Raw genomic sequence first — 15,215 nt, 5'->3', positions numbered from 1 at the left:
TTTTAACGAAAACCGGCTCTTAAATTTAAAAACATATAAAAAATACATTACAAATGTGTGGAAAACGAATATGGCAGGGGAATAGGATTTTAATAATCCCAACTAAAAGTAGTTGTCCGATAATAATCCCAACTTAAAAACTAGTTGTCACTGATCCCCAACTTTCACACAATTTGTTTTCATTGGAACTTTGTAAAATAAAACTTAGCGACGTTAAGTTTTTTTTTAAATTTCAAATTGATGTTTTAGGGCTTTCGATCGGAATGCGAATGCGAATTGATTGATGTAAAACTTACCTCGAAACGGTGGTCCAAACAGCTTGATTTTTGTTAATTAAAAGTTTACACACCATAACTGAAGCATCCTATTTAGTCGTTTAGACCACTGTGTTGAGGTAAGTTTTACACCAATTGACTCGTATACTCATTCCGAACGAAATCCCTATAACATCAATTTGAAATATAGAATAAACTTAACGCCGTTAAGTTTTTTTTTAAACGGGGGTACAATGAAAACAAATAGTGTGAAAGTTAAGACCGGGTGACAACTATTTTCTAAATTGAGATCATTAAAATCCAATTTGCCAAGAATAAAGACTTGTACCAATCATTTCAAATTTTGACAAATGTATCGAGACAATTATGTAACCGTCAAATTTTGACATATGTACAATTCAACAAACCAATACAAGAAAGCGTTTATATAGTTCTTGTAGTCCTAACATATATACAAACAACATTATCCAATGAAATTTAGTGACTTACACAAAAGAACTTCAAACATATAAAATGAAAATGATAGCATAAATTAATTGCTCATATCTCCATGCTCCTTGTCACTAAGACTATCACAAGTACGACTACCGAGAGTAGGAGAGAAGATCGCACTTTCTCTTCCAAAATGTCATCATCTTTCATTGTGGATGTCGTCTTTTTAGTCGCAGAATATACTCTTTCAAACACAAAAATCTCTAGTTTCTCGATGAACTCAATGATTTTCGATTTCATGATTGCAAAAATCCACTTAATGATAACAGATGTTGAATTGGATTCTTGCTTGTAGTCTGTGCATTCTTCTTCTATTTCTGTTGTTATGACCACTGTTAGTTTACATTGATTTTTTAGTATCTTTACCCACTTTGGGGGTTTGATCTTGTTACATACTTGTAAGAGATTGAGTCAATAATGTCATTTATCATAATAGAGGGACCAAACGTGTACAATTGTAAACAATTTGACTACCAAAATTGTTAGGTCGCCAATATTAGAACTTAGAAGTATATCTGGTTTATATTCGTGGTTTATAATAATAATAATAATAATAATAATAATAATAATAATAATAATAATAATTAATAATAATAATAATAATAATAATAGATTTATGTCCATATTTATATGGTTTGTTAGTTGCATATTATATAAAGGGTTAATTCTTTGTATTCGTTTTCATCAAGATTAATGATACCATAAACACTTTTATCTTATCAAGGTCATAATACCAAAGCATCAAAATCTCTAGCTGTCGTCACCTTCTACTTCATCGATCATAATATTTCTTGGTCGTCAAAATGCCAACCGACAATCTATCTTTATTGTGTATATTTCGGTAATAATTTGTTTTTGTGGTCGTCAAAACGTCAACCGACGAAAATCTCTCGGTCTAGTGCCAAGACGGAATACCGAGGCATTACAAATGTAGTAGCCAAAACCACTTGGCTACATAACCTGCGTATCAAACTTCATGTGCGTCCTAGGCGTGCTACGATTGTGTATAGTGAGTGTTAGTGTGTCCTTTGTTTATTTGCCTAGTTTTGCATGTTCTAGATTTCAATTAGTATGCAGACATTTTTTCATAAGGTCTTGTACGGGACCTATTTCAGAGTTTCCGATCCAGTTTGAGCGTCACATCCCGCTCGAGCAGAGTGGGCGTATTAGACAAAGTATATTTGGTTTATATTTGTATTTATAATTTGCATCCGTATTTATAAGTTTTTTAGCTATTAGACAAAGTATATTTGGTTTATATTTGTATTTATAATTTGCATCCGTATTTATAAGTTTTTTAGCTAGACATGTATGCATCATATATAGAGTGATCCTTTGTATTCGTTTTGTCAAGATTATTTAAATCACATGTGGCTTTAGCTAATTGCTAGCTCTTTATATACGACTAATGTAAGGGTAACACCCGGAAAGGAGCATTGGTACGAATGAGATCAAGAGAGCTATGCTCTAAACATTGTTACGAAAGGAGATTAAGAGAACACAAAGGCTCACTAAAGACAAAGCCTGGTAAAAGTTTATATAGTTCATAAATCGCACCTGCAAAGCCAAAAGACAAAGCCTAGTAAAAGTTTATCCTTCGACAACGAAGCAAGTCTAATATAGGTTGGCTGTCAAAAAGAGAGATGATGAAACAAGAAAATGCCACATGCCGGCAGAAAGCTTCTCACAACGGGCAGACAAATGATAAATAAATAGATTAAGAACATGGATCAAAACGTTGGCAGATCTGGCCAATGAGCAGTAAGAAGCCATTTTGCTTGTCGTTGGGCAAGAACATCATGGGCCTCATCACGAGACTGCTCCAAAGCAGCATTGTTCCTTGCAAATCGGCAACCTCTTCTGCAAATCAGCATTGATTTTCTTCAACATCTTGATGTCGCCAGAAGATCCTTGCCCAGCAGCAACTGCTCCTCAACTTTTTTAATCTCCAAATGAGCCCAAATCCACCTTCTGTGGAGCTCGCCCTTGTACAAAGAATCCTGAGCAACATGAAAACCATCACGTCATCTGAAAACTCTGGATGCACGTGATTCACATCCAAAGGCAAACTGGCATTATAGACAAAGGCCTTGGTAGCGTCAGCACGAGAAACGAAGTCATCTCCTGTCAAATGCCAACCAGGAACATATATTTCATCACTCCGACCACCATCACCAACAGAGCGAGCACACTTGTTTGCTTCTTCAGTCACCCAATCCAACATCACCACATCTACAAACCAGAGAAACTTAAGACCAATTCACGAGCAAGATTCGCAAACAAGATATGGGAAAGGAAAATACTCATAGCAGTCATTTATGAACGAGCACCAGATGGAAGAGCTGGTGCCTTCGAACGTGTAACCCTATTAAATGCAGGATTCTTGTAAAAGGAACCCTTGCCGGCAAAATCTGCAAAACCCCTCTTAACCCGATGGCGAGTCTCGTCTGACTCAGTGGCTTCGGGATCGGGAACAGATAAGTCTGTGTCAAATATAGCAGCCACTTGATCAGTGGGTTGGTCCTTGGAAATATCTAGTGCGGGTTACGATATTGCCGAAAGCTTAGGTACCGATGCACAGGACGGGGAAGTCTTCTGGCCGGGAATGATAAGGGCCGAATCTTGGTTATGATCGTGGCCGTCTGATCGAGGAAGGGAACATCCCTTGTCTCTGGGGCAATATCCTAAACTTCAACCTCAGCAGCCCCCTTAAGATTCAGATTTGACGAAGATCCATCTCTACATTGACAACAAAAATATGGTTATGAAAAAGTAAAGCAACGGTTAAAGAAAAAGCAAAGGAACTGACCCTCATCATCAACAACCATTACGGGGTAAGTATCCTCGGAAAACCAATTCCTACTTATACGATCCCACAACAGCACAATCTCCGGAAATGAGCATTGGTACAAATGAGATCAAGAGAGCTATACTCTGAACATTGTTACGAAAGGAGATTAAGAAACCATAAGGGCTCACTAAAGACAAGATGGTCGTACAACAGAGAACAGTTGGAAAATGACAATTCCATCGTGCTTAGCCATAAGACATTCTATCATACTCAGCCATGAGAGACAATATTATAAGTGTAGATGCCATATTGTCCTATATATACCTCGAATGTCTGTAACGATACACATGATATATGAATACAAAGAATATCATTTCACCTTTAACTATGTGTTTATAATCTCTCATATCTCTCAAATATCACTCACATTATCTGTTAATCAAGTTGGTCTTGGTCCATATTCCTCAAGGGACCAAGAACCGCTTTAACAAGTAACAAAATGAATTTGTATCGATATCAATGAATTAGTGAATACTACTCTCTCACTATGATTATTCTAAGTCTCAAATGTTAGGGTGTTCATCGGTATGTTTTTTTTATTTATTTAGTTTCAAATTTTTTTCGGTTCAGACGAACCGATACCAAATTTGAATTTTGTTCATTTTCTCTTTGCTTTTTTATTAATGGGCATTCATTTTATATTTATACAACTAGCTTTTATCCCAGTATTTTGATGGTTGTTTTACATTATTCAGTTTTAATATTTATATATTTTTTGTATTTAAATTTTATTTATTGTAAACAAGTTAATAATATACATAGGGTTTGATGATGAGAGGGTATCACATATAAATGAGATGATATATCTCGGTTTAAAAGTTATATGGGTTTGGTGAGACCCATGACTCGCTTATTTTTTTTACTATAAAATTGTTTCTTAACTATAAATAATATTTTTTTTAAATCGGATATTAATTTTTAGTATATCCCTATTTTATAGGATTTTCATATCAAATATTTGGTACAATTAATTTTTAATTAAATGAGATGTTATAACCCGTTTAAGGGTTATCTAGGTTTTGTGATACCTATACCCGTGAATTTTGGTTAAATTCATGAGAAACATTCATTTACGAATAAATCAATCTAGTAGTTCGAAAGTATGTGGGAGCAACCAATGAGCTTTTAAAGGTTTCATTTATACATATTATAGACTATGCTACGTACCCGTGTGCAACATGGGTTGAAATAAATAAATTTAGTCAAACAACAACATTATAAGAAATACAAAAGTGTGTTCAACTATTCATATAAATATGTATTATACGATATATTAAATTACATATTAAACAATATGAAAAAAATACATATACATGTCGGAAATTCAAAAATATTCAAATATTTCTTTTGGATTTTTGTTACAAATAAAATTCAACTTCTTTAATATTTTAACTCATTTGAGATAAAAGCAGTGTTTAGAAACTGGACTATATTGGCCGTCCAACCGACAAATAAATAAAAAAAATAAAAAAATGGTTGGTTGTTCGGAAACCAACTTTCAAACTGAAAAAAAACAGCCGTGATAACATTAAATATTTTTAACACAGTAGTTCATGCACCGCCTAATAATAATAATAAGTTGGATGCACTACATTGTCTTTTATAAATGTTGGTTTTCTTTTTGATTTTTCATTGGAGCAACATGGAATCGGATGTAGTTTTATTTTTGGAATCTTGAAGTGCCAGGTGACACAAAGATGATCCAATTAGATGTCAAGTGGCATAATCATGTTTTTGTTTATTATATTAAGGAATTTTCATTGTTTTCTTTTTTTCAGCGGCGTCGGAATAGCCATTGTTCGTAATAAAGACTATAATAATGATAACTATTTAGATGTAATTAAAACAAATGTGTTTGGTAAATTTAAGTTTAAATTTTAATTTTTCAAAATAAATTCAAGTTAAATTTAATAATAATGGAGTATCATTTGAAATGCATGACAATGGGCACATAGATGCATCTTGAAACACTAAAATAAATAGGTACAATCTTATATGTTAGTTGTAATATAAAATAAACACATATCCCATAAAATTTAATTATAAGCAGGTAAACGAATGATACTTTTTTTGTATAACTCCTGTTAAAAACATCGTTCTCCGAATTTATAAGGTGAGCTTTTGATCTTTTAGACATCTCCTTATCATTTGACAAAGTAAATACATTTATAAAAAGGAATCATATGAATGGTAGAAGAAGTATAAAATAGCATTAGTGATGAATTTAAAGCGTAAACAACATGAAGAAAATTAAAATTGACCAACCATCTCCTGCAGTACGTCCGGTTTAGTTTATATGGCCCATAATTATAAAAATCGTAAATCAAACCATTGGTCATTATTTTACACAATTTTTAGTGGGATACCACCTTTATGTTTATTGTATCGGTGACGTTCGTTTTTTATAAAAACAACTTTATTTTAATATTCTAGTTTAACACATTATTAGTTTTTATATTATATATTTATTTAGTTATGGAATAATGAATTGGTTCCTGCATGTTTTTTAGGGGAGCTATAAAAAAGTTATCATTCAATAGATACATGTAAATTTTATATAAAAAGCACATGTAATACGACGTCTATAACCCAAGTATATAATGTATGTATATCATTGTATAAAAATAAACAACTGATTTAAAGGCGGATTTCATTTCAAGGTGGTAAGTTTGACCGGTTTAATGGTTTTAAAGGCAACCAAGAAGATACCTAATTGATACACATGTAATTCACATATGCTTAAAAGTGCGTAGAATATAATATTAATATATGATGCGCAATATAAAATACGTAATTAGATGTAGGACTTGATCTAACTAAGTTAAATTGATTGAAGAGGAGTAGAGTTATGAAAGGCTCCTCGGGTGTGTTTGTGAGTACAAACACTATCAAATAAATGTGTTTAGTACTAAGGAATGAAGAAGACTAAAGAAATTTAGTTCTTGTTGTTGCCGAAGGAAATTACTAATAGAAATGAACAAATTTTACGATAACTAATAGCTATTATATATTAGTTGTCTACGTAATTAGTGATACGTAACTTAAAGGAAATCACTAATTATTAATTGATAATGAAATTTTGTTTCTATAGAAAAAAAGTCAAAACACATATTATGATTAGTTGATGACTAATTTTATAATTAACTATTAAAAAAGGAATAGATTTAGTTGTTTATATGGAAGGTTTTAATTTCTTTAATTTAATTTTAATTAAAAATATTTATGATCTAAAGCTTTAAAGATAGGGTGTCACGTGGCAAAATATTATTAATTTTTTGTTTATTATAATAGTAGAAGTAGATTTAAGATTATTTGGTATTATATTGAGTTAGAGCTAAACAACATAGCATAAACCACCTTTGTTATTTGGTTTAATGAGTTTGAAACTAAATATGAAAATAAGTTTAATCAGTTTGAAACTAAATAATAAACACCATTCATTACCTGTGAGTGGCAATGACCTTTGAAAATCTTGAACAGCATCATTTTTCAGGATCGCATCCCACACCTGTGGATCCGATGATATTGATCGCACTAATCTCTACAAAATCGATGAACATACAGATTATTAACTATTGATTATTACAAAAAGGATAATATTTGCCTGAACACCTGAACTAAGGGATCAGTTTGCAGGAGATGATATGCATCAACAAGTCTCTTTTGTCCCAAAGACTTCATCACTGTTGTTGGAGAATCATAGCTGCATTGCTCCATAATTTCCCCAATTTCGTTTATTTCACAAAATCCGTTAATTGCCCTGGTTTCAAAATCAAAATCACAACATTACTAGAAATAATTCCCCCCTTTTATCGAAATCGCAACATAATTTGAAATTATCAGTCGCTTATTAATAACTATGATTTTGAGAATTCAAGTGCCCTGCATGAGCCGATAAAAAGGCCCTTAGGCCGTGTATATAAACTAATTTCTTTTAAATGACGATTAACGTTATAGCAATAAAAATAGCAAAATCATAGTATTAGTTTTGAGTTTTATTGTTTTATATAGAGGGTCCAATAAGTTTTTCGGTTTTATAAATTAAAAAAAAATACATATAAATTTAGTGCCCCGGAAAAAAATGTGCCTAGGCCAGGAGTCCGGCTCGCCCTTAGCTAGGGCTCGCTCTGGATATTGTTAGACGATCGTAGTCTTTGTCCGAAAACTATAAACAAAACAAGTGAATTGACACCAGTCTGAAACATGGCAATATTTTAGAGTTTCATGAAATTTGATTCAAGCCTAAGATTTTTTAAGGGGCGTAGAGGGAACAAATTTAGCCGAACCCATAAAACAAGATTAATGTTATATATTCGTGTATTTCGACATCACACCTGTAGAGATTTCGACATCAAACCATAGAATCTTTTACACCACCCTTAATAACCTTGACAACGAACCTTAACCCACATTTCAGTTAAAAATAATAACTTGCTAAGCCCATTTCCTTAAAATTTTTCATTTTTATATGATCTTCGCTTTTTTTTATTATGTGACTCGGTTGGAACCACCTAACCGAACCTAACAGAAAGGCCTGAACGTTAGTGATAGACAATCGGTCGCCCTGTCCCTAAAAGTTTTCCAAACCTGAATAAAAAAGTTCTGGCTACACCACTGGATTTATTACCGTTATTATGAGTGGCTCGTTAATTTACATGTAATCTGATTTATTCTATCTTACGTAGTGGATCGCACTTTAATCTATGTTGCATTTTCCGTTTTCCTCATCAAAATCATAACATAATCTGGAAATATTTTAAGATTAATAAAGGAAAAGAATTACCTTTGTAGATCAAAAATGGCGTTTTGCACTTCAAATTGTGAAGGAACAGGGCCAAAACTGGGTTGATTTGAATACACTATTGGTGAACCAATAGGAGAACATAGTGGTTGTGGGTGGTGGTTTCCGGTGGTGGTCGCGGGTGTTGGTATGGCTCCTCCTCCCATAGTTTATAGTAGCAAAGTTTAAAGATGAAATGGAAGATTGGTTTCTCTATGATTGATAGATAAGGTTGTTTGGTGATAACTGATAACTGATTATTTTCCATAGAGCCCTTATAGTTTCATACTGACAACATTTTCGGTCCAATTCTTTGGAGTTGAATTTCAACTTATCAGTGCGTCTATTTTAAAACTTTTTTTAACCGTGTTTGGAACTACCTCCACTCCTGACTCACCCTATGAACATCATCAAGGAGAAAACTCACCACTATGGCAATAAATAATGTTTCAAACATGAGACCATAGAAGCTCTTCAACACACCTTTAAGAGTAGAGCTATTTGATTGACTATAAAGTAAATGTGTATTTTAATGTGCTCAATTTTAATAGGAGTGAATCCTACATATAACTGATAAGGATGTGTAAAGTCGGTTCAGTTTAGTTATGAGGGCTTAACTATAATTATAGCCAAGGTTCAGTTATTGAAGACTACTTAATCATAACAATAAGCGAATGTTCGGTTAACCATAGCTGGTTATAAGTTAACCGTTAGTTATGGGTCGGTTTTAGTTAGATTCGGTTAATTTTCCAATATATTGTTTATGTTTTTTCTCTTTGTTCTAAGCTCATTTATAAAGTTTCGGAGTTAAAATATGACAGTTCCATGTTTGGTTATCATATTCCAAGCTTTGTTATTGTCAGCTGCAACATACATTTAAAGGTTCAATGTTGTAAATAGAGATATAAATATTAGGAAAACGTAAAATACAAGGTTCGGTTCGGTTTCGATTAAAGTCACCTAACGAAGACACATTAACAACAACCATAACTGAATGGTCGGTTAATCATAATAAATTAACCATAATAAATCGATTTAAAAAAAGAAGTATCACTTTGGTTCAGATCAAAATTGGTAGGACAAAATTAGCTATAAATTTGGAACTTTTAAGATCAAGTTCGGTACATACATATTAAACGAACAAAAGACTTTTTCTCTACAAAGTAAAAAATTTGTATGGATGAGAAATTGAGAATGCATACATAAAACACGTAGAAACACACATTTGCGTGCAATTGTTTTATGGTAGTCATGAATAGTAGACAAATTTTCTTTTGTTTGAAATGAAACATTAAAGAAAAATGGGAGAAAAATCTTACGCTAAGCTTACAAAAGAGCAAGAAACCTCTCTACAAGATGTCACACCGGGAGAACTCAATGAATCTATCAATGTCGATCAGGTTTTTATTCTGTTACAATTAACCGATATGTGCGTACGCATATAATACAAAATTCGAATCGTATAACGTGAGATTTCTAAACATATAATATTGTTTTGATAGTTATATGATCGTAGATGCCCGGAATGTGGGCAAGCCTTGCCATCATCATACGAACCACCGGCAGATGAGAACTGGTCTACTGGAATATATAGTTGTGCAGATGATCCTGGAAGCTGTATGTTTTAGTTATTGTTGCATATGCTATGTATTTTTATGGTGGTTTGTTTAATGCTCGGTTAATTGTTTAGGTGGTGATGGGGCTTTTTTGCCCGTGTATGTTGTTTGGGCGAAACATAGCGGCTTTAAATGATGAGATATCCATGAGCAATGCTTGTATTTGCCATGCGTTATGTGTAGAGGGTGGCATGGCCTTAGCTTCCATTACCGCTTTCACCCCGGGATTTGACCCAAGTACTTCATGTCTCATAACCGAGGGCCTAATCTTCGCCTGGTGGATGTGTGGTATTTATTTGGGTATGGCACGACAATCGCTCCAACGTAAATATCACCTGAAGGTATATTGTATAAAAGTTATGTGTTTTCATTAAATGAAACAAACTAATATTAGTGACATGTTAACTAATTTTGTTTAGTATTTTGTATAGAATTCGCCTTGGGACCCGTGTATTGTACATTGTTGCTTGCACTGGTGCGCGATATGTCAAGAGCATCGTGAGATGAAGTTGCACCTACAGGAGGACGTTGGAGACAATATGATGAATCCGCCTCGCCTTCAAGCAATGAAAGCTATTGTTGAGTCTAGTTCTTCTTCTCAACATAAAAGTGAAGATGGTAAGAATATGGAGCTTCAAATCATAGAAAGATGAGTAAAAGACACACATCAAAGATAGAAAAAAGATGCGCTGTTTACTTGTTTGGAATATGTTAATACAATTAAGTTTTTGACATGGCTTCATATCTTATGGTTATCATTATTTTATTTTTTTATATTTATGCTAACATGACCTAAAAATCAAGAAAATGCATTTCCATATTGAGAAATTTAACTCAACGTCTAAAAATAAAATCCATATACAATTTAGTTGGATTAATTAAAGTATTGTGCAAGTAGTTGTCTAAACTTAACACCCATATCATGATTATTTGGTCTCCTCTCCTATGTTCACTTGGTTGGTTTAAAAAAATGACAATTGAACGTTAGGAACAGCCAAAATCCGAAAAAATATTCTTCTACCAGAAACTTACATGATGAATAATCATCATACAGATCAAAGGTCTGCCATGTCACACAGTCATAACAAATCCTAAACGTGTTTTGACACTTCAAGCATATTTACATGTCTCGTATATAAACGCCCTGTTCTTGAGTTTTTATAAAGGAGGGAAAGGAAAGAAAAACTAAGGATAGTTAAAAAATGGGTGTTCTTGAGTTTGTTTTAGGAAGGAAATGAAAGGAGTAAGAGGAATTAGGAGAGATTAAATTAATATATTTTCCCAATAAATTATCCTCCCAAAAATGGGATGATTACTAAGGATAACTATTTTTTAACATAGTTATCCTTTCATTTCATAGTTATCCTTTCATTTCCTCTAATTTCCTTCAAACTCAAGAACACACCTAATTAAAAAAAATTTACTTTCCTTCACTTCACTTTCTTATCTTTCCCTCTCCTTTCCTTAGTTAAAAAACTCAAGAACAAGGCGAAAGAGCAGTAAATACCATAACTTGAACCAGAATGGCATCATAATACTTCACCGCGTCATTGTTAAAATGGCAAAATAAATGATAAACCATACTAGAACACCAACTATAAATGGCCTATAAACGATGCTTTAAAAATGGGTTTTAACTTATATCGGATTAAGTTAAAAAATGGTACAACCGGCTGGATTGGATTATACTGGGTAGTTCAATTGGGTTAAATAGTCTGATTTATAATTTCATATAAATGAAACTTCACTAAAAAAATAACTCAAAAGTATATGATTCTGTAAAAAACATTTGATCCATAATAAAAAATAATACTAAAGATCCCGATTTTCAAAATATAATGCTAAAGTTTACTCGTTTTAATGTTAATCGGTAGGCTAAAATTAGATTTTAAATATATGGGCCGTAAAATATAAAAAAAATTGTTCTTAAAACCAGTATTTTAAAAAATACCCAAGGTTTGATGTTCAAGCAAACCGTCTAAACTACCGGGCTCAAAATACCGACCTAATATGTGAAACCGAGTATTACCGATTCAGCCGAACCTGTTTATAAAACATTGCCTATAAATGCTCCTCCTTTAGAGAAGGTAAGCTTTTTAAGTAGTTATCAAAAGTAATCATAGTTTTGTAAAATTTATATTAAATAAATAAAGGGGTAATTATGGTATAGGATAAAAAGTTGAAGGCACAACTATGGCATAAGTAGTTAAAAGGGGGTTACATTTAAAAATTTAAAATCAAATGATAGTAATAGTAGTAATAATACCCTGTTCAAATTGGCACATAAACTTCAAATTAGGGTTTATGAATTTCATCAAGAGCAATTAACACCATGATCCGATCTTCTTCTTCTTCTTCACGTTCTTTACACAAGTTAACTGCTTTGTATAAGACCTTATCTTCTGCTCCATCCTGCCAATCGCCGGTTACTGCAACCGCCATTCGCCGGTTCACAAACGATGCTATCATCGGAAATACAAGAAAAACTGGTAGACATTATTATTATTATTATTATTATTATTATAAGATTAAGAAAAATAACATCTGGTAAAAAATTTGATATTAAATTCTTACAAATTACTTCAAAATAAAAAATAAAACTCTAGTTATTCGGTTCGGTTTTTGTTACATGCACGGTTTTACAAAAACACAAAACCAAACTGTCGTTTTTATTCGGTTTGGATTTTTAGGTTGCTGGCATGTTTTTTTTCAGTTTCTTGCACACCCCTACTTGGTGCCGCAAGCATGGTCTTGTTTCAATGCGGTCAAATTAACGCCGGTCCGCGCAAGTTTTATTCCTTATTTTATTTTTTTTAAATATGTTTGATTTTTTATTTTTGATTTGGGCGTTGAAGAATTTGTTTTTTGGTTTAGTTCTAGTGCTGTAACCTGACCTGTTACCAACCGAATTTGTGTCAACTTGTATCCGACCACGCTTATCCAACCGACTACGCGTTGTTTTAATTTTATTTTTTTTGGTCATAAGCTATACAAGGGAATACTATTCTATGCGTTTACTTTGTTAGGTTTATTGTCGTTACCATTACGAACTTAACTGATATCCTTAAAATTCTCGTCGCTGCACCGCTGCAATGCAACGGCTGACCGGGTTTTATTAACTAGTTATTATTATTGTCGTTGCTGCTGCTGTTATTATTATTATTATTTTTATTATTATTATTATTATTTTTATTATTATTGTTGTTATTATTATTATTATCGGTTAAATGTTTTTGCAGGAGATTTTAGCTCTATAGTTTCTCTAAAGTCAAGAATTCCGCTTGCTAGGATCAACGCAGGTGGTAACATAAGTTATTATGTAGCGAGATCGTTTGCATCAAAAGCTTCACGATCAACAAGTAAGAATGCATCAGAGGTTGAATTTTGTACTCTTTTGCTATGCTAGATTAGAATCCTTGAAGAAGCTTTTTAGTATATGTATGCAATCGAGCATGCCTACAAGTGCGTTGCTGCGGGGTTTTATCACCTCTTTGACATATTTTTAACCACGCTAACAAAACAAATGAAATTACTAAATTAGATTAATATTTAGTTCACATTAGATTGATATGAAGTCAGTGACTTCTAAGGTTGCTTCAAAACCTACTTTGTAGACCTCCCAACCAAATCAAAATTTTGGGGCGACTTCTGACGAAGATAATGTCACTAGGTTAGAGGCTAAAAAGCGAACACGTGGTACAGACATATGTTAAGAACACGTATGTTTTAAGGGTTGTGCAATAGGCATAGTACAGTGTTTGTTATTAGAATCTTATTGTGTATTTATGTAAAAAAAAAAACAAACAGTTTTTGTTTCACAATTGCTCTGCTTGATGCTTCACAATATATGGTAAGCAGTAATAGGAAATTGGTTTTTAGAATTCAACACTTTGTAGGTAGAACTTGAAAATTCGTTTTATTTTGCAAAAAATTTTATACGTTTATCGAAACTTTTTTAAACGTTTAACATCCGAACTTTTTCTCTTTACTTTTATAGACTAGGAAAGAAGTTACCACTGTTGAAGATCCATTTGATGCACCTACTTACAATATACCCGAAAAGCCGATGACATTTACAGAAGGAGCTTCATATAGTGTTGTTATTCTAGCGGGCCTTGGGATCGCTGCCGCTGCAGGTTATGGTGTTTTCAAAGAACTTATCTTTGAACCAAAAGAGTAAGGCTTTGTGACAGATATTATATATTTTTTACTTATTCGTTAATTTACGATCTTTTATTCTTTGTTTCAGGTACAAAGTTTTTAACAAAGCCCTGCGCAGAATTCAAGATGATAGTCAGGTTTTTTCATTGTTCAAGATTTGTGTTTGAAATGAATCTTGTTTGTAATATGCTTTAACGTGTATCAGGTTTATGTCATGATCGGCTCACCGATTACTGGGTATGGTCAAGAAAGTAGAAACCGAGCGGCCCGTCAACGGATCCCTAATAGAGTTTGGAAAGATGATGATGGTGTTGAGCATGTTGAAGTTAGTGTAAATATAAGTTAGAAATAAGAACTTTTTGCACCCTTGTGGTGAACAGGCGGATGCACTTTGCAACCCCGCTTTCAAAAATATCCAACCTACACCCACTTTTAAAAATAACTAACCTGCACCCGTTAACTCTCAGTTTTTACTTTCCTACACTTTTGATTAATGATTGCATGTTTGTTTGTAGGTTCAGTTTTATATCCGGGGCCCACATGGAGCGGGTAGGGTTTTTACGGAGATGTTTAAGGACCAAGAGGATAAACAATGGAAGTTTATGTATCTGCAAGTTGAGATTAACTCACCATCCCCATCAAGAATGTTACTTGAATCTTATCTTCCTGCCTGATCATGGTATTTATCATTTTCATTCCTGATTTTATAAAAAAATAACAAATTTTATATGATAGGTGTTTATTTTGTGTTTGAGCAGGTAAATGATAACACACCTGTCTCGGTTTTTCAAATGAGATTGGTTTGTTTCTATTATAAGTTCAAGACGCTAGTATGGATGGTTTGATCAAGTTTTTTTATGATTATTTTTTTGACATTATGTTCATATAGATATTTGTATCATCTTCCTTTGGTGTCAGTAGTTCTGACTAATTTCATAACATAAACAAAAAAGATTCTGAAATATGAAAGAGGTTACACATGTATCAAACAAAAGGTAGCCAAAACATATGCTACATTAGTTTAATAAATGAAATTCTTC

General features: G+C 32.9%; 2 protein-coding genes and 1 long non-coding RNA gene across 4 annotated transcripts; 2 read left to right on the top strand and 1 right to left on the bottom strand.

The window, feature by feature from the left end:
- Positions 1-685: 685 nt before the first annotated feature.
- LOC143544718 (uncharacterized) lies at positions 686-9,119 on the bottom strand. Of its 2 annotated transcripts, none has more exons than XM_077036749.1 (4): positions 8,402-9,119; positions 7,231-7,378; positions 7,063-7,159; positions 686-1,099 (listed from the first exon to the last, which is right to left on the bottom strand). In XM_077036749.1, the coding sequence occupies exons 1-4, from the start codon at positions 8,563-8,565 to the stop codon at positions 816-818; spliced, it is 693 nt and encodes a 230-aa protein (XP_076892864.1). In that variant the 5' UTR covers positions 8,566-9,119; the 3' UTR covers positions 686-815. The 2 variants fall into 2 exon arrangements, with proteins under 2 accessions (XP_076892864.1, XP_076892865.1); XM_077036750.1 differs by having other exon boundaries at positions 686-1,084; positions 8,402-9,113.
- LOC143544719 (uncharacterized) lies at positions 1,652-2,154 on the top strand. The gene is made up of 3 exons (XR_013137298.1): positions 1,652-1,780; positions 1,838-1,930; positions 2,000-2,154. It is a non-coding gene; the product is annotated as an uncharacterized LOC143544719 (long non-coding RNA).
- A 3,227-nt stretch (positions 9,120-12,346) lies between the features above and the next one.
- On the top strand, positions 12,347-15,137 carry LOC143544716 (putative mitochondrial import inner membrane translocase subunit TIM21). The gene is made up of 7 exons (XM_077036748.1): positions 12,347-12,503; positions 13,254-13,390; positions 14,012-14,190; positions 14,264-14,312; positions 14,381-14,500; positions 14,691-14,854; positions 14,934-15,137. The coding sequence occupies exons 1-6, from the start codon at positions 12,347-12,349 to the stop codon at positions 14,847-14,849; spliced, it is 801 nt and encodes a 266-aa protein (XP_076892863.1). The 3' UTR covers positions 14,850-14,854; positions 14,934-15,137.
- Positions 15,138-15,215: the final 78 nt, after the last annotated feature.

Source organism: Bidens hawaiensis, unplaced genomic scaffold (assembly GCF_021521415.1).
Source record: "Bidens hawaiensis isolate Kalapana, Puna unplaced genomic scaffold, B.hawaiensis_p1.1 tig00013696_1, whole genome shotgun sequence".
Lineage (NCBI taxonomy): Eukaryota > Viridiplantae > Streptophyta > Magnoliopsida > Asterales > Asteraceae > Bidens > Bidens hawaiensis.
Note: the sequence above shows the minus strand (reverse complement) of the source record. Positions and strands in the feature narration are given on the sequence as shown.